The sequence below is a fragment of the Kogia breviceps genome, chromosome 16 (assembly GCF_026419965.1).
Source record: "Kogia breviceps isolate mKogBre1 chromosome 16, mKogBre1 haplotype 1, whole genome shotgun sequence".
In the NCBI taxonomy this organism is placed as follows: Eukaryota; Metazoa; Chordata; class Mammalia; order Artiodactyla; family Physeteridae; genus Kogia; species Kogia breviceps.
Window position 1 is genome coordinate 65,653,284 of NC_081325.1, and position 20,845 is coordinate 65,674,128.

Sequence of the window (20,845 nt, forward strand, 5' to 3'; positions counted from 1 at the left end):
CTGCCTATATAACAAGAGTCATCTTTCTTTATTTCCAATAACACATCCCTCAGTTCCTTCTAAGCCCTTGCCAAAAGTGCCTTTAATGTTCATATTTCTACCAACATTTTATTCATAATCATGTAAGTATTCTCTAAGATGACAGAAGCTTTTTCCTACCATGCTCCACGCTTTCTTCTAAGTCCTTAACAGAATCACCTTTAATGTCCATATTTATGCCAACAATTTCCTCAAGGCAATCTAGGCTTTTTCTACCACGTTTCTCAAAACTCTTCCAGCTCCTGCCAGATTCAACAGGTATTTCTACATTTTTAGTATTTGTTACAGCAGTATCCCCACTTCAAGGTACAAAATCAAATTAGTTTCCTATTGCTGCTGTAATAAATTATCAAAAATTTGGTGACTTAAAGCAACAGAAACTTACTGTCTCACAGTTCTGGAAAAGTCCAAAATCAAGGTATTGGTAGGGTTACACTCCCTCCAAGGGCTCTAGGGGAGAACCTTTCCTTGCCTCTTCCAGCTTCTGGAGGCTTAAGGTGTTCCTTAGCTTGTGGCTACACCAATCCAATCTCTGTCTCTATTCATATGTCTTCCTCCTCCTTGTATGTGCCTTCTCCTCTTCTGTATCTTACAAGGAAATTGGATTTAGCACCCATCCAGATCCGTAACAATCTTGTCTCAAGACCCTTAACTTAATTACATCAAAGATCCTTTTTCCAAATAAGGTAACACTCACAGGTTCCAGGGGTTAGGATATGGACATATCTTTTGGGGAGCCACCATTCAACCCACTACAAGTAATGGGGTTGGTACATCAGAGTGTGGCTAGATTGTGAAGGGCCTTAACGAGCATCCTACAGGAGTTCCAGGTCTAAGACTCCTGAGGCAAGCAGAAATTGAAACATTGAAACTATCAGCCTAATACTGGGAGAAGTTAGACTGATTTGGAACTGAGTATGAGATCAGATCCATGCAAGCTATGGGAGAAACTGGGGAAAAGGTAGAGGAAGGGGAGATATTTTAAACTAGAATACTTTATTTAATAAAAACTGTTTTATTACATCTGATACCACAGAAGTACAGTGGATCATAAGAGACTACTATGAACAATTATACAAGAACAAATTGGGCAGCCTAGAAAAAAGGAATAAACTCCTAGAAATATACAAACTATCAAGACTGACCCATGAAATAGAAAAATCCAAACAGATTTATTACTATTAAGGAGATTGAATCAGTAATCAAAAGCTTCCCAACAAATAAAAGTCCAGAACCAGACAGCTTCATTGGTGAATTCTACCAAACATTTAAGTAGAATTAATACCAATCCTCACACTCTTCCAAAAAGAGAAGAGAAAGGAACACTCCCAAACTCATTTTACAAGACCAACATCATCCTGATACCAAAACCAGAAAAGGGCACCACAAGAAAATTACAGGTCAATATTCCTGATGAACATAAATGCAAAAATCCTCAACAAAATATTAACGAACTGAACACAATAATACATTAAAAGGATCATACACCATAATCAAGTTATTCCAGGGATGCAAGGATGGTTCAACACCCACAAACCAATAAATGTGAAACACCACATTAACAAATTAAGGATAAAAATCATATGATAAGCTCAATAGATGCAAAAAAAATAAATAAAAAACCATTTGAAAAATTTCAACATCCATTAAGAGTAAAAACTCGAAGTGGGTATAAAGGGAATGTACCTCAACATAATAAAGGTCATAAACAACAAGCCCACAGCTAAAATCATAGTCAGGCACAAGATCAGGAAAAAGACAAGGATGCCCACTGTCACCACTTTTATTCAGTTTAGTACTTGAAGTCCTAGCCAGAGCAATTAGGCAAAAAAAAAAGAAATTAAAGGCATCCAAGTCAGAAAGAAAGAAACCAAACTGTCACTATTTACAGATGACATGACTTTATATATAGAAAACCCTAAAGACTCCACCAAAAAAAACTGTGAGAATATATGAATTCAGTAAAGTTACTGGATACAAAAATCAGTATACAAAAACCTGTTGGGTTTCTATACACTAATAATGAACTATCAGAAAGAGAAATTTAAAAAACAATCCTGTTTACAATTTCATCAAAAAAATAAAATACCTAGGAATAAATTTAACCAAGGCAGTGAAAGACCTGTACACTGAAAACTATAAGACAATGATGAAAGAAATTGAAGACGACACAAATAAATGAAGACAAGACAAATAAAGGGAAAGATATTCTATGTCCATGGATTGGAAGAATATTGTTAAAGTTGCCATACAATGCAAAGCAATATCCAGAGTCAACACAATCCCTATCAAAATTTCAATGCCATTTTTCACAGATATTGAACAAACAATCCTAAAATTTGTATGGAACCACAAAAACCCCCAAAATTCAAAAGAATCTTAAGAAAAGCCAGAGGCATCATGCTCCTTGACTTCAAACTATATTACAAAGCTGTACAATGAAAACAGTATGGTACTGGCACACACAGATCAATGGGACAGAATAGAGAGCCCAGAAACAAATCCACGCATATACGGTCAATTAATTTATGATGAAGGAGCCAAGAATATACAATGGGGAAAGGACAGTCTCTTCAATAAATGGTGTTGGGAAAACCAAATAGCTGTGTGCAAAAGAATGAAACTAGACCACTATCTTACACCATACACAAAAAGTAACTCAAAACAGATTAAACACTTGAACGTAAGACCTGAAACCATAACACTCCTAGAAGAAAACATAGGCAGTAGCTCCTTGACATCAGTCCTGGAGATGATTTTTTTGTATTTCACACCAAAACCAAAGGCAACAAATGCAAAAATAAACAAGTGGTACTATATCAAACTAAAAAGCCTCTGCACAGCAAAGGAAATCATTAACAAGATGAAAAAGCAACTACTGAATGGGAGAAAATATCTGAACATCATATATCTGATAAGGGGTTAATAATCAAAATATGTAAAGAACTCACACAACTCAATAGGAAAAAAACACACCAAACAATCCAATTAAAAACTGGACAGAATTTGAATAGACATTTTTCTAAAGAAGACATACAAATGCCAAGAGGTACACCAATAGGTGCTCAACATCACTAATCATCAGAAAAATGCAAATCAAAACTACAGTGAGGTATCACCTCACACCTGTTAGAATAATGGCTATTATCAAAAAGACAGGGCTTCCCTGGTGGCGCAGTGGTTGAGAGTCCGCCTGCCGATGCAGGGGACACGGGTTCGTGCCCCGGTCCGGGAAGATCCCACGTGCTGCGGAGCAGCTGGGCCCGTGAGCCATGGCCGCTGAGTCTGCGCGTCCAGAGCCTGTGCTCCGCAATGGGAGAGGCCACAACAGTGAGAGGCCCGCGTACCACCAAAAAAAAAAAAAAAAAAAAAAACTTAAAAAGACAAGAGATAACAAGTGTTGGAGAGGATATGGAGAAAAAGGAACCCTTGTTTACTGTTGTGGGGAATGTAAACTGGTGCAGCCACTATGGAAAATAGTATGGAGGTTCGTCAAAAATTTTTAAAAACAACTATCACATGATCCAGCAATTCCACTTCTGGGTATTTATGCAAAGGAAGTGAAAACACCACAACTGGAAAAAATGTAAGCACTCCTATGTTCAGTGCAGCATTATTTACAACGGCCAAGATATGGAAACCAAGAATCCACTAAATGATGAATGAAAATAGGAAATGTGGTACACACACATGAATATCATTCAGCCATAAGAAAGGAAATCCTGCTATTTGTGAGAACGCAGACAGACCTGAGGGCATTTTGCTCAGTGAAATGACAGAACAAATACCCTACGAAATCTTAAAACAAACACAACAATAAACAAATGAGCTCATATACAGAGAACAGATTGGGTGCCAGAAGCAGGAAGGCAGGTGAAATGGGTGAAGGTGGTCAAACAGTACAAATTTTCTGCTACAAAATAAATAGGTCATGGGGATGTAATGTACAGCATGATGACTATAGTTTTAATACTGTACTGTATATTGTAAAGCTGCCAAGAGAGATCTTAAAAGTTCTCATCACAAGAAAAGAAACTTTTGTAACTACGTGTGATGACAGACGTTAACTGGACTCATATGGTGATAATTTCACAACATGTTAATACATCAGATCATTATGTTGTACACCTGAAACTAATAAGCTACATCAATTATAGCTCAATTTTAAAATGTTTTAGTATCAATATCTTACATATGTAATGTCACGTAGGGTGACGAAGGCTCTTTTTAGAACCCAAAGCTGTTGCTTTGGTGAACTACAAATGCAACCGGCATTAAAACTTCATGCCGGTTAAAAAAATGAAAAAACTTTCAAATTTTGTTTAACTACTGGAATACTAAGAGCAAAATTCAATAGCTCTAAGTTTTGTTTCTCCACAATAAATGAAACCGTATGCACTAATCCCAGTGAATGAGATTCTGAAAGAAGTAATGGCTTTGGGAAGCTGTCTTCCCCACAGGAAACCTAGGAGCTGACCGAATAATGTTATCATCTTGAAACCAGGTGCTTCAATACCGGTTCCTAAAAAGAAATGCCTACATCAACTGAAGAGCTTGCATTAAACGCCACAGCCTACCTCCCATTCTTCCCTTCCTCTTTCGTAAATGCTAATAAAATCCAAACGAATTAAACAAAGTTTTAAAACCCGTGGGTGAGGCAAAGTACGAAGGCGGGGGAAAGGAATTGCAAGTGAGTGCGACGCACAGGGTAGCAGCGGAGGAGGTGATGCTTTGAGGGTCAAAGCACCAGCGGCGGTGCAAGAAGCTGACTGCCGGCAGGCTGAGACGGCGTCCCAGGCGCCGTCGGGGTCCCGGACGCCCGGTGCGTCCCTGCCCCGCCGGACCCTCCCTCCGCGCCGGCTCGGCAGACGGTCCGGCCCGCACTCACCTGGCCTCCAGCAGCAGCGGGGTCTCCGGCCACTTCGCGGCCAAGCTGGCAGTCACCGCCTTGGACGCGGAGGCGGTCCGCGCGCCGAGTAGCGAGAGCCAGAGCGCGGTGGAGCCCAGGAGCAGCCGCACCACGTCGCCGGCCTTCGCCATGGCGCGGAGGAGGAAGCGCGATACCCTCGGACCCGGCACCCACAGCCCGCAGCCACTAAGCTACCGCCGGCTCCTCCCGCAGCGCGGCCGCCCACTTCCGGTGGAGGGAGCCCGAGTCCGTTACTCTGACCGGGGCCTAGCTTGGGCCGAGCGCATGCGCCGAGCGCTCTGGCGCCGTCCCTTGAGCCGCCGAGGACTGAGCCCTGAGCCACGTAGGGGCGGGCGGCGCCGGAATGCGGAGCGTGGCTGATGCTCCGGCGGGTCTGCAACTGGGACCTCCGGTTCTCGGACAGAGGCTCTGGGGCACGCGGCCAGGAGACTGAAGTGGGATTTTGGCCGACTAAGGCTGGCTGGAGATGGCAAAATCCGGAAGCGAAGGCACGAACCAGCGTGGTTATTATCCACATTGCACAGGCGGAAAATAAGGCCTATCAAGGGCAAATACCTACCTCGTGGGATTCTCAACTTTTATTGCATATTCGAGTCACCTAGTAGATCTTGTAAAAAGCCCTATGCCGAGACCACACCCTCACCAATTACAGGGGAATATCTGGGGGTGAGATTCAGGCATCAATAGTATTTAATCCGCCCTTCCCCCCAGGTGCTTTGAGTATGCGAAAACCAGTGACATCACCTGGAGGGCTTGTTAAAACCCAGGATGCTGGGCCTCATCCGGGTGTTTCTGATTAAGTAGGTTTGGTGCGGGGGCTGATAATTTGCATTTCACATCCATCAAGTTCCCAGGTGATGCTGATACTGCTGGCTGGGAACTATGCTTTTAGCCTTTGTCCTCAAAAGTGATCCACAGGCCAGAAGCACCGGTGAGCTTATTAGAAATGCAGAATCTCAAGCCCCACCCCAGCCCTATTGACTCCAAGCCCCTAGATTAACAGGCACCCCACGTGATATCTGTGCTCGTTAAAGTTTTGAGAAGTGCTGTTTTAGAAGATTACAGGTGAAAATGCATACAAAAGTGATAGTTGTTTTTGTCATTATCAGCCAAAATGACACAGCTGTGATTGAGTCTCGAGTTCAACCAAGGACTGTCTGACCCGAAAACTCATCAGGTTCAAAAACAAAACCTTGGAACAGAGTTAACTGCTTTTCCAGTACATATGACTCATCAACTCAAAATACTCAGTTTTATTTAACTGGGCAGTGGTGAAGCCTCAAGATTCTGGCTGCTAGTCAGCAATGATTCTTTTTCTATTCAGAAGAGAGGAAATTTATTGTAAATATTAAAATATATGGTAAAGAGACGCAGCAGCCGGGGAAACTAGTTTAGGGGATGCACTGATCTATTCCTTTTTTCCCCCCGTTACTCCCTTGCTCTATAGGGAATCTGGGTCTCTCCAAGTTGCTGAAACGTGACCACTACACTTTTTCTTTTCCCCTCATTTGCTTGGTAAGTATATACCTTTTCTTGGAAGGCCTTGCTCTGGAAATTCTACTCAGGTCTCACTTCCTGAGGTTAGCTTTCATTTCCAGATTGCTCCCACTTCGTATGATCTATCCCTCCTTTAAATTCCCATAAGCTCTTGATTTTAACTGTCATATATACCACTTATAATTCTCACTTTAGAATTTGAACACAGTGCTTATTTATTCTTCTACTAGAGATGATATATTCCCCGAGGGCTCATACCGTATTCATTTTTAGCATCCCTTGCAGTACCTAGCACAGTACATGTTACTGAGGCTCAATAAATATTGAAGAGCCCTTGTTTTATGGATTGGTAGGCAGCAGTCTAAGGCAGATGAGTAAGGAGCTTCATTTCTATGCATAGAGCATAAGAAAGAACATATTATGAATCCTTCACAGGTATTTACTTTAATTAACTCCTCATTTCCACTTATTTTTGGACTGAATTTTTGACTGAGATTGTGGGATGAAGGAAATAAACTATTGGCAGTGAATGTCTTAAATGTCAGCATATCTGATGGGTTGATTTGCCATTTAAAAGGTCACATAAAATACACTATTAAAGGACACTACGGGCTTCCCTGGTGGCGCAGTGGTTGAGAATCCGCCTGCCGATGCAGGAGACACGGGTTCGTGCCCTGGTCCGGGAAGATCCCACATGCCGCGGAGCAACTAAGCCCGTGAGCCATGGCCGCTAGGCCTGCGCGTCCGGAGCCTGTGCTCCGCAACGGGAGAGGCCACAACAGTGAGAGGCCCGCATACCGAAAAAAAAAAAAAAAAAAAAGGACACTACTAAAACATATATTATTATACATTCCAGTACACTTGAGTTCAGAATAGTGAGGAATACATTTCTCTTTTAAATATAATGAAACTAATCTAATGCAGGGCTATTTGTTTACATAATTATTATACATTTTAGCTTATATAGTATTTTCCTAGAAATTTAAATGGGTTTGAAATAGTCCTCAGACCGGTCATCCCTGGGCATAATCCTCTACTGCAGAACAAAAGAAAGAGTAGGACTGAATGATATTTAAGTGTTGGAAGAGGTCACTGAGAGGACATGACCACAGGCTGACCCTTGAGCAGAGCCTGGGCCATCAGAGACTCCTTACTCCCTCCTTGGAATGTACATTTCACTCCCGGCTTCTGCACTAGGAACCACTTCAAGAAAGCAGCCTGAGAGAATAATGTTATTGAGACCATCTGGACTGTTTACATGCCTGAACCCCATTAAGGCCTCTATATGAACTTTTAAGATTCTGTCGGGTGGGTGCAGAGCTCTATTATTTTCTTGTAGCCCCCTATAACAAGCCTCATGTATAAATTTCTCTTGCTGTTGAAAACTGCCACCTGCCAATCTGGAGTAATCTTCCTAATTCTCTGGTCTTTCTTTGCCATCTGTATACGGGGGCCAGATTCTAATTTCACCTGGGGAATTCCTGAGGCTGTGAACCAACATTAAGGTCTCTTCTATATGTCATTTCTAAGCACAGATAGAAAAACTAAAATGCAAAAATTAAGTGACTCAGTAGAAGTCACTCAAGTTAGTGGAGCAACCAAGTATTCCAACCACCTCTATTATCCATAATCCTTTGGCACAGATTGGCTGTGAACTGAATGTAGTTCAGGGACACAATTATACTTTAATATTTCTTAGCAAAATGTTATTCAAAGTTATTCACATCGGGATAATATGAATGGAAATTGATGAGGATAGCAGTTTTCACTGTATGTGGAAGAAGTGATTACTGAATGCTTTATAATAAGAACATTGTGTTTAATAGAATAAATCATCTTGAATTATTTTTAGGCACAGCATAGACTATTTAATGAAAATAGTGGTTACTATTACTGACAAATTATCATTCAGTAGAATAAAACTTTAATTTTCTCCACCTAAATAAAGTCTCACAGCTGCAATGGCTTTTAAAAACTATCACCCCTAGGTCTTCCAGATATCCCTTATTAAGAAAGACCCTATTCTCATTTTTTAATTTCAGTATCTTAAACACAACAGTTTCCCCTTATCCTCGGGGGATATGTTCCAAGACCCCCAGTGAATGCAGGAAATCATAGATAGTACCCTGTCTATACTATTTTTTTTCCTATACACACACACCTATGATAAATTAGACACACAGATTGACAGCAATAACTAATAATAAAATAGAACAATTATAACAACATTCTATGATAAAAGTTACGTGAAGGTGGTCTCTCTCTCCCTCTCAAAATACCTTATTGCACAAATATAAAGCCTTTTGCAACTTAACTGTTTATCATGCACTGTGGCCATAACTTTTGCAGCTTGAGGTGCGACAGCAAAACTAGCATAGATTTCTCTTTCCGTCTTCACAATTTCACAGATAGAAGATTCGTTCTAACCGTAGATCTTAGCAACATCAGCGTGTGATTTTTTTTTTTTCCTTATTAGGGCAAGAACTTTCACCTTTCCACTTAAAAAAATAACTTTGGGCTTCCCTGGTGGCTCAGTGGTTGAGAGTCCGCCTGCCGATGCAGGGGACGCGGGTTCGTGCCCCGGTCCGGGAGGATCCCATGTGCCGCGGAGCGGCTGGGTCCGTGGGCCATGGCCGCTGAGCCTGTGCGTCTGAAGCCTGTGCTCCGCAACGGGAGAGGCCACAACAGTGAGAGGCCCACGTACCGAAAAAAATAATAATAATTAAAAATATATATATAGTATATCATCTATGAGAAGACTGTATCAAAAAATTTGGGAAAAATACTGAGATAAAATGGTTAGTGTCTTCAAAGGTCTTAGAGTGTAGTAAGAACATAAGAACTTATATCAATATATTATTACAGAGAAAAGTTAAAGTTCTATGAAAGTCCAGAAAAAGACACATTTTTAAGAAATCTTGTTGAACCAATAAACCAATGAAAAGCAAATTTTCTCATTAAAATTATTTCCTGAGTTTAAATCTAGCACTTTGAGAAGCTGTGCAAATTCTTTCAATCCCTAGGGAAGTATCTGAAAAATACTGTCATGATTATTGACCACAAAAATAGTCATGTGTAAAGCAGCTACTTTACATTTATGTCATGAAACACGGTCTCAAACCCTAAGTGACACTGTCATTTGGTTAGGAAGGTAGTTACAGTACATAAAAATGTACATAAGTTTTATGTGACAAGATCTGAAGGTCTGCCACATTACAATAACTGTGAGAGGAATTAAAGGAGGAGACTGTCTTAAGAAAAGCCTCAAAGAATAGGTAGTGTGACTACACTTTGAGGAAAGTATAGATGACTTAGGTGTCAGCACTGTCATTGCAGCATGAATGCAGCCATAGAGAATATGTAAAGAAATGGATGTGAATGTGTTCCAAAGAACACTACTTAAGGACACCAAATTCCCTATTTTCACATATCATGAAATCTTCTGCTTTTTTTAAAATTAAAAAAAAACTATTCTTAACGCTCAGGCTATACATATTTGGCCCATGAGCTATACTATGCCGACCTTTGCTTTAAAGAAAGTTTTACAGGAAATCTATGCAAGAAAGCTCATAGAATTATTGTTTATAACAATAACACCAAGGGCTTCCCTGGTGGCGCAGTGGTTGAGAATCCGCCTGCCAATGCAGGGGACACGGGTTCGTGCCCCGGTCCGGGAAGATCCCACATGCCGCGGAGTGGCTGGGCCTGTGAGCCACGGCCACTGAGCCTGTGCATCTGGACCCTGTGCTCCGCAACGGGAGAGGCCACAACAGTGAGAGAGGCCCACGTACCACACACACAAAAAAATAATAATAATAATAATAACACCAACAACAAAACTAGGTACAGCTCAAATATCCATTGAAGTAGCATAACAAAATACTCAAATATCCATTGAAGTAGAATAACAAAATAAATTGTGGTTTATTCGTTCAACAGAATAACAGCAGTGACAATAGTCACAGCTATATAGATAAACATAGATGAATCTCAAAAACATGTCAGTGAAAAAGCAAGTCACGAAAGCATACATGTACTCAGAATCTATTTCACGGGGTTCAAAAAGAAATAGTACCAAATGATATAAACTTTAGGGATACATATAAACTCTAATGAAAGTAAGGGAATGATTAACACAAAATTCAGTATATTTATTATCTTTGGGTAAGGAAAAAAGATGAGATCAAAGATGGACCCACAGAGAGCTTCAAAGATATTGGTAGTAGTCTAAGTCTTAGGAAAGGTGGTGGGTACATGGTTCTTACTTGTCGGTGATGTGGTTCATAATTTTTACAAAGTGAAATAAAAAGCCACAAAACGAATTATGTCCGTGTCTTCCTTAAAAAACCCTGACGCTTCTCCACTGCCTACAAAATTAAGATGAAATTCCTTATGTATATACTGCTTGAAACACTTTAGATTTTTATAATGTTTAATTGAATATTGGCTATGGTTTCTTCATTTCCTGGAAGATCCTCTACTGATGTTCTAAATCTTGCAGTGTTGTTTAGAAATACCCTCTGTTGGAATGGCTAAGTTTTTAGAGAATCTTTCTATGGCTATTTTATTTTCCTTGTGTTTAAAAAACAAACAAACATTAAAAAAAATTTGACACTCTGATCCCATGTACACATACACCTTTGTCCTCAATCTCATTACCATGTTCCTTATTCTTAAAATTATTTTCCCTTTCCTTAGCTTACCAGGCCCTTTTGTGTACTCTGTTCAATGTGAATGTTATACCTTTTAGCTAGAATTCACTTTCATTCTTTCGCATCTGGTGTAACAGCAAAGCCCATGCCTTTTCTATTATACCAGGATGTAGAGATAATGTCTTAGTCACCATGTATCTCCAGTTCCTTGTGTGGAGTTTAGCTGATAATAAGTGCTCAACTAATATATCCTGAATATTAAGTGAGGAATGGATTAGAATTGTAACTTCTCTAGAATATTTCAGTTTTCTTTTGGTCAATTATTTTCAGTGCTTTCAATGAAATAACTACACAAAATGACTATAAAGCAATGAAATTAATTTTTCAGACAAACATTCCAGAATTTTCCTACTTAAACAAACCTCCTAGAAAGTCCACTTCAGTGGATATGCACATTATCAGATGCTACAACTGGTAAAAGTATTTTTTTTAATTGTGGTAAAATACACATACATAAAATTAATCATCTCAACCACTAAAAAATTTTTTTTAATTTTTTAATTATTATTATTTTTTGCGGTATGCGGGCCTCTCACTGTTGTGGCCTCTCCCGCCACGGGGCACGGGCTCCAGACGCGCAGGCTCAGCGGCCATGGCTCACGGGCCCAGCCGCTCCGCGGCACGTGGGATCTTCCCGGACCGGGGCACAAACCCGTGTCCCCTGCATCGGCAGGTGGACTCCCAACCACTGCGCCACCAGGGAAGCCCCATCTCAACCATTTTTTTTTTTTTTTTTGCGGTACTCGGGCCTCTCACCGCCGCGGCCCCTCCCGTTGCGGAGCACAGGCTCCGGCCGCGCAGGCTCAGCGGACATGGCTCATGGGCCCGGCCGCTCCGTGGCACGTGGGATCCTCCCAGACCGGGGCACGAACCCGTGTCCCCTGCATCGGCAGGCGGACTCTCAACCACTGCGCCACCAGGGAAGCCCTCAACCATTTTTAAGTGTGCAGGTCAGTAGTAAGTATAGTCACATTGTTGTTTATCCCATTTCCAGAACTTTTTCATCTTGGAAAACCAAAACTCTTTATTCATTAAAATACAACTCACCATTTCTACCCCACCTCAGGCCCTCTCAACTACCATTCTACTTCTGTCTGTGTGAATTTGACTACTCTAGATACTTAATATAAATGGAATCATGCAGTATTTGTCATATTATGGCTGGCTTACTTGGTTTACATTAATGTACTCAAGGTTCATCCATGTTGTAGCATGTGTCAAAATTTCCTACCTTTTTAAGTCTGAATAATATTCCATTGTATTTACATGCAACATTTGTTTACCCTTTCATCTGTTGGCTACTTGGGAGGCTTTTATCTTTTGGCTATTGTGAGTCGTGCTGCTACAAACATGAGTGTCTCTTGGATGCACTGCTTTTAATTTTTTTGAACATATAAATGTATACCCAGAAGTGGAATAACTGGATCATATGGAAATTCTATTTTACATTTTTTAAGGAACTGATACTGTTTTCCATAGTGGCTGAACTATTTTACATTTCCACCAACGGTGCACAAAGGTTTCTGGGTTTTTTGCTTGTTTGATTGTTTTTTTTTTTTTTTTTTGTAGTATGCGGGCCTCTCACTGCTGCGGCCTCTCCCGTTTCGGAGCACAGGCTCCGCGGCCATGGCTCACGGGCTTAGCCGCTCCGCGGCATGTGGGATCCTCCCGGACCGGGGCACGAACCCGTGTCTCCTGCATCCGCAGGCGGACTCTCAACCACTGCGCCACCAGGGAAGCCCTGTTTTGTTTTTTGTAGTAGCCATCCTAGTGGGGATGAGGTGATAACTCACTGAGGTTTTGATTTATATTTCACTAACTAGTCAAAGTATTTTTGAAATATAAGTTTTGACACTAATTCGAGAGCTAATTTAGGAGTACCCAAGTAAGTAACTTCCATAATTGTGTGAGCACAAGACACTCTCCTTTGTTTTTGTCCGTCTGTCAATGCTTCACTCAGATTCTCTCTCAGTGTATCACCTAAGAGATTGAGTTGGGCTGACAGTATCAACAACCCCAAAAGAGTAGCTTAAGCCAGCAAGAGATCATATTTTTTCTCATGAAACTGGCAGTAGGCAATCTAGAGCTATTTGACAGCTGAAAGGTGCCCAATCTTTTGTGTCTTTTTGTTCTGCCATTTTTAATGTGTGGATTTTAACCCGTCATGGATGACTCCTATGTCTCCAGGCATCACTTATATTTTCTTGGCAGGAGGAAGAAGAAAGAGAAAGGACAAAATGTAAAACCTGGATGCCAACCGAATTGGCTATCTTTAATAAACTTTCCAGGAAGCCCTAGCAAATAACTCTCTGACCTCCATTAACTAGTTCTCTGCCACCTGGTCACATCTTGGTGTGGGAAATGCCTGGCACATTTTCCCTATTTCTCCCAACTAAATCGGGATTCTATTACAAAGGAACCAGAACATCATGTGTATCCTGTAGACAGCTGGCTGCATTTGCTACACCATGTATCCCTTCTGTTTTCATTGTTTTCATTTTGAGGCAATGAATTAACCTGGAAACTGTAGGGAGTTAGATTCTAGAAGCCAAAGGACAAGTTGTAAGGCAACATCAGGAAATGGATGGTCTGCCATAAGTAAATACCTTCTAGCCTAATATAAGTACCATAACATGGGTTTAATTTGTTGAAGAAACACTTGAAAGTCAAATGCAGTAAGTTAAGACATGCCTTTGTTTTAAAAATACTACAATTGAAAAGTAACAAAATATCAAAATTTAGTGCTGTTATCTTGAATCGGTTATATTTGCAGCTGCAAGTGCTAAAAACTCACTTTGTCTAAAATTAGTTGTATCAAGTATCATGAGCCAAGAAGACTTACGTCATTTATGTTATTTTGGTTTAAAATCCTCCTGACCCAGCAACTAATCTAGATATAACTAAATAACAATTTGTTTTATTTCAAAAGCCAAAACGATTATTTTTGCCTAGCTAAAGGAAGACCAGAGAAATTCATTCTTCCCATTTACTTTCTCATCTGATTCTGAGTGCATAATTCAGCTGTAGAATTAGGAAGGAAGGATTTTGAAAATTAAAGAAAGAAGCATGGAGGCACTTCCAATAGCACATCAAACAGGGGATTTATATTATGTGTATACTGAGTCCAATGGAGATACTGAGAGGGAAACAGGGATGGAAAGAAAGTGAGAGGAGATTTTACAATATTAGCCGACTTGGTAAACCTTTTTATTATTTATTTATTTATTTAACATCTTTATTGGAGTATAATTGCTTTACAATGGTGTGTTAGTTTCTGCTTTATAACAAAGTGAATCAGCTATACATATACATATATCCCCATATCCTCTCCTTCTTGCATCTCCCTCCCACCCTCCCTATTCCACCCCTCGAGGTGGTCACAAAGCACTGAGCTGATCTCCCTGTGCTATGCAGCTGCTTCCCACTAGCTATCTATTTTACATTTGGTAGTGTGTATATGTCCATGCCACTCTCTCACTTCATCCCAGCTTACCCTTCCCCCTCCCCGTGTCCTCAAGTCCATTCTCTACATCTGTGTCTTTATTCCTGTCCTGCCCCTGTGTTCTTCAGAACCTTTTTTGTTTTTGTTTTTCTAGATTACATATATATGTGTTAGCATATGGTATGTTTTTTTCTTTCTGACTTCACTCTGTATGACAGACTCTAGGTCCATCCACCTCACTACAAATAACTCAATTTTGTTTCTTTTTATGGCTGGGTAATATTCCATTGTATATATGTGCCACATCTTCTTTATCCATTCATCTGTCGATGGACACTTAGGTTGCTTCCATGTCCTGTCTATTGTAAATAGAGCTGCAGTGAACATTGTGGTACATGACTCTTTTTGAATTACGGTTTTCTCAGGGTATATGCCCAGTAGTGGGATTGCTGGATCATATTATGGTAGTTCTATTTTTAGTTTTTTAAGGAACCTCCATACTGTTCTCCATAGTGGCTGTATCAATTTATATTCCCATCAACAGTGCAAGAGGGTTCCCTTTTCTCCACACCCTCTCCAGCATTTATTGTTTGTAGATTTTTTGATGATGGCCATTCTGACTGGTGTGAGGTGATACCTCACTGTAGTTTTGATTTGCATTTCTCTAATGATTAGTGATGTTGAGCATCCTTTCATGTGTTTGTTGGCAATCTGTATATCTTCTTTGGAGAAATGTCTATTTAGGTCTTCTGCCCATTTTTGGATTGGGTTGTTTGTTTTTTTGATACTGAGCTGCACGAGCTGCTTGTATATTTTGGAGATTAGTCCTTTGTCAGTTGCTTCATTTGCAAATATTTTCTCCCATTCTGAGGGTTGTATTTTTGGCTTGTTAACCTTTATATTTATTTTCTTTTTTACCTCCATTCCACTTTGGGGCCCCGTGTGTTTTTTTCCTCTCCCCTCTTTTCATTTCCCTTCTACTGTTAATCTGATATTACTCATTTTTAATTTAGTGTGAATGCATTTCCAAACCTAAGCTAGAGCTGCCAGAGGGCTATTTGGAAGAGCTGTCCGGTGTGTTCGAAGGTAATTCACTGCTCCTGCTTGCAGCTATGCTGGAAGAAAAAGGCACCTGGACACAAACTGAGAGAGCACAGGTTATTCTGCTTGACAGGGTCCCCGCTTTATCCATCCTTGGCTTCTATATGCTTTTCCCTGTAGTTCAGGCTTCTGTCCTCACATCAACACCTTTAGCTCAGTGGTCCTGCTTCCTCCTCACAAACTGTATAAACACCCAGTAGACTAGCACTTTTGTCTTTTGCCCCAGAATTTTTTTTTATCTTGAATCATTTTGCATCCAGAACATGTGGGGCTGGGACTTCTAAAGATAGGTGAGATGCATATGAATGTACTTCTCAGAAACATCTAAGAGGGCGCTAGGCAGTAGGTAAATACGGATCAGAGGGTACACCCTGGCTAGGTGGAGACCATCAGTCACGTGTGGCAAAATTTCCCGACAGTTGGCTACTGGGGACTTAGGTATTTTTGTGCATTATGTTAATATGTTAACTTATGTGATTATAATGAAGATTAAACTACCAAGGTGAGCACTTTATGGGTGCTCAGAAAACAATAAAGAGTGGATAAATACTCTAAGAACAATGACATTGACTTGGGAGAACTTCTCACTGTTTTTTACCTCATTGTAATGCATCACAAGAAGTGTGTGTAAAACTTCATTAAATAAAATAATCTCTATAAAATGTGCATGCCTAGCACATGGCAGACACTAAAATGCAAATATATAATTAAACATAGTATCCTATTATATATTTATTATAGTATATTACAATTATATCACGTTATAATGCATTATATCACTTCATCATTAATAGGTGCTTTTTGAGACTTTCAGTTTCCTATTGTTATAACTTCGTGTTCCCATAGCAGAGTTTTCTACTCATACATTTCCCTAATCAGTGGTTACATTAGTGTGGATTTTTATTAAATCCTATTGAGAATTTTAAGTCATACCTTCACCTAAAATTTATGTTCCAAGTTCCTATAATTCAAAATGTCAGAATAATGTCTGTCATTGACTCACAAGGTGTCTCTTTGCCCACCAGTTTTTCTGCTGTTTTGTCTGGATTTATGTTTAAGCATTTGGCTTTCATTTTTATCTCGAGTTCAGCCAGGCTGGAAGAGTAGAATAGTAATACCCGCTGGCATAGAGTTGAGCCTGTATCAGCATATTGATGTTCCTGCGTCGGCATATTGATGCTAGTGACACCAAAATGTCTCTCTGTCTCACAAAACTGCTGCACATTGGCATTAAACAGTGTGGTGACAAAAGGGAGAGGATAAGAATCATCCCGTAGAGTGGATGTACGGTTGCCCGTTGGAAGAGAGAATGTTTCACGGTGAGGTGGTGCATTATCACAATGAGATGAAACAAGTCAATAGATCCCAACTATCTATAATAAATGAGCATTTGACTTTCTGCTGGTCGTTGATGATTAACTATTGAGAGCAGAACACTTTTGATTTTGAGCGTGATTAAAACAGAAACTCACCATGATGAAGGTGTTTGTAAAAAACTGAAACTATTGCTCAATCATAATAGGAGGGTAACTGGCTAATTAATTAATTTTAATTGTATTAACTTTTAATTGAAGGAAAACATATGTACAGAAAAGCGCCCCCATCATACTTGTACAGGTCGATGAATTTTCATGTATCTATCACATTCATGGAACCTCCACCAGGATCAAAAAATAGTACATATTGGCAATAGCCCTCCTACCTCTTAACAGTCATTACCCACAGCTTTCTCTCCAAAGGTAGCCACTAACCTGAACTTTTGCACAGTACATTAGTTTCATTTGTTTTCGAAAATAATTCTATGCCGCTGTTGAGAGTGGTTTAAAGTGGAGAGTATATTATCAGACATATGTAATAGAAAGTTTATTCTGCAGCAATATGAAGAACAAACTTGAGCCCCAAAGATCAGGAAAAAGGTGATTGAAATAGTGCAGATAAGAGAGGATGAAGAGTCAACAAGGTGGTAGAGTAGGGCTGGAAAAGAAGAAACACATGGGTGTCTGGTTTGTGTGGCGCAGGAGGGATCCAGACTGTCCTACAGCTTTCTAGCTCTGACAACTAGATGGAGGTTTTTCTAGTCACCTGAAAAGATGGGGCAGGTTTTAGGGGACAAGAGGCGAGTTCAGTATTGGACATGTTGAATTTGAAGTGGAATGTGGCAAGGAGGTGGGTAGGATTCAAGATATTAGGAGGTTAGAATGCAAAATCTTTGTCGGTTGGATGTGGGGGGGAGAACACGTTAAAGAAATCGCTATGTGAGTGCTGAGCCTCAGGACTCTGGCTTGGGCAAGGTGACAATCACTGAGCCAGGAGAACTGATGAGTTTTGGACCTACTGAGTTTGAGGGATTTGTGAGGAATTCAAGTAGAGTTAGGGTGTGGGTAGTTGGGTATATAGATCTGGGCTCAAAACATGGATTATTTTTTGAAGATGAAAATAAGATATTTTATTTTATTTTTTAATTTTTTTTTGCCGTATGCGGGCCTCTCACTGTTGTGGCCTCTCCCGTTGCGGAGCACAGGCTCCGGACGCGCAGGCCCAGCGGCCATGGCTCACGGGCCCAGCCGCTCCGCGGCACGTGGGATCTTCCCGGACCAGGGCACAAACCCGCGTCCCCTGCATCGGCAGGCGGACTCTCAACCACTGCGCCACCAGGGAAGCCCAAAAATAAGATATTTTAAACCACTCTGGAAAGTATAGAGTGCGCCATAGACTACTATTAGCTATTATTTTTCGTGGATTCAGTTTAAAAAGGCTCTGAATGTGATATCCAACTAGTCTATGGTTAGTTGCTGGAAGAGAAACATCATTTGTGGTTTTGTGGAGGTAAAAGAAGACATCAGCATTTTGTCACCGATAACAATGGCGTCGAGCCAGCCTTAGAAGCCATTTTAGCCAGTGTTCGTCAGAAATTATTCACCTAAATGTTAACTGTGAGGCAATTCAATTCTGTAAGAAAGGGATACTAATTTATTCTTTAAAATTGGTTACTATCAATTGTGGCACTAAAAAATGCCTGTAGTTGAGCCAGTAATTTGTTGGAACTGAGGATTCTTCTATAGTCCAGAGGGAAAAGCTCCGATATGAACAAAAAAGTTTTTGCTGTGTCACAGAAAACTAAGAAGGGGACATTGTTGTCACCTCCATTTTCTGATCCTGGTGATTCACCTGGAAACCAGGGAAGCATCAGTAAGAAAGCAGTGCAGTGCTTGAGTTTGAAGTGCCTGGAGTAATCAGAACAATCTGAAAAAATCTCTGTAAGAACATCGCTAGTTGTTTTAGACCGACCTCAAATGTATGTATAGGATATTTCTATATAGGATATATGAGTACATATATATATATATATGTATAAAATTCATTTATTAGAAAGAAGGAAACCCTGCCATTTGCAACAACATGGATGGAGCTGGAGGGCATTATGCTAAGTGAAATAAGCCAGACAGAGAAAAACAAATACTGCATGGTATCACTTATATGTGGAATCTAAAAAATGAAAAGAAAAGAAAAAGAAAGTCAAACTCATAGAAACAGAGAGGAGAAAAGTTGTTGCCAAAAGGTGCAAGAAATAGGGAGAGGTTGGTAAAAGAGTACAAACTTTCAGCTATAAGATGAATAAGGTCTGAGGATCTAATGTGTAACACAGTGACTATGTTTAACTTTGTATTGTATAATTGGAATTTGCTAAGAGAGTAGAGCCTAAATGTTCTCACCAAAAGAAAAGAGATAAATATGTGAGGTGATGTATGTGTTAATTAAGTAGATGGGGCGAATCCTTTGGCAATGTATGCATATATCAAATTACCACGATGTACACTTTAAATATCTTCTAATTTCATGTGTCAGTTATACCTCAATAAAACTAAAGTAAAAGAAATAGCAAAAAAGAAAAGGGAAAAAAAGAACAAACTTGGAGAGGAATGATAAACTGAACAAGAGAAACCACTGATTCATTCCACCAGTCAGAATTCATATTCATAGAGACTATGCTGAGTATAAATATGTCTGTTCTCTCAGGGTCCATATACATTCGTGGAGAGACAAACCTATAAATAATTACCATGCAAAAGTATTAGTTATGTTAACGGAGATATAAGCAACATACAATAGGAGAACAGAAGAAGAGGGCACGTAACACTCTCAGTAAAGAACACGTCACAGATAAAATGGTATGAAATAAGGGTAGAGAGATGAGTTGGAATTCAAATAGGCAGGAAAGCTTGGAGAGGCTCCTACCAGACAGATTTATGATAACCTGAGGTAAAAGATGACAGTAATTAATAGTAGTAGATTGAATAAAAAATACCCTCAGCTTCACAATGATTCTCAAGTAAGAGAGAAGGAGGAAAGAGGTAGGAGTGGAAGTGGTGGGGGAAAGAAAGCTATAAAATGGAAAAGGAATGGTAACATCAGAAAACCAACATTTTTAAACCCCCAGTGTAATATTCCATTCAGACACAACTCATGAAGAGGTGCTAAAGCCACTGCGTAAAATGATTTTGGAGAATGTGGTATTTGAACAGTGCCAAAGTATCACCCCAGAGTTTACTTATCAATACAAAGGGAAAAGTGTATCTTTGCAAGAGTGATCTGGGGACACTGCCTTAACTGAGTGATCACCCTTATCATCTCACAGAGTGAGACAATGTTATGTCACGTGCCTTCCGACGAGGTGCAATCAGATGTACACAACATCACTTATGGAGTATTTTTGGCCAAAATGTTAAACCTGAATCTATTCAAACCTCTTGACCTAATTTCCACTTTATAGAAAGTACAGGGAAGAGAGGAACAAGTTAAACAATGTTGTAAGAAAGAGTCAAACAAGTTCAGGACAAGAGGGCATTCTGCAATGAAACTGGCCTGAACTTTCGTAGGTTAATGCCTTATGGGGAAAAATGATGGGACTGTCCTAGATTAAAAGAGATGCTCGAGAGAGGCAGCAACAAAACACAATGTGTGAGCCTTGATTGGATCCCTGTTAAAAAAACAAATCGTTATTAAGCACATTTTGGGGAAAACTGGGAGTAAATTTGAATATAAGGTGGATATTTAGTTATACTGTAAAATAGTTAATTTTCTTAGTTGTGATAAGGAAACTGTGGTTATATAAGATAATAGATT

General features: G+C 40.0%; 1 protein-coding gene across 2 annotated transcripts in view; it reads right to left on the reverse strand.

Annotated features, from left to right (window-relative positions):
* The window catches only part of UGGT2 (UDP-glucose glycoprotein glucosyltransferase 2), a 165,891-nt gene extending 160,639 nt beyond the window's left edge, over nt 1-5,252 (reverse strand). For both annotated transcript variants that reach the window (XM_059041564.2, XM_067016652.1), the window contains exon 1: nt 4,928-5,252. In XM_059041564.2, the coding sequence (XP_058897547.1) occupies nt 4,928-5,079 (152 nt within the window). In that variant the 5' untranslated portion in view covers nt 5,080-5,252. The remainder of the gene's footprint in view (nt 1-4,927) is intronic.
* Between the last annotated feature and the right edge of the window lie 15,593 nt (nt 5,253-20,845).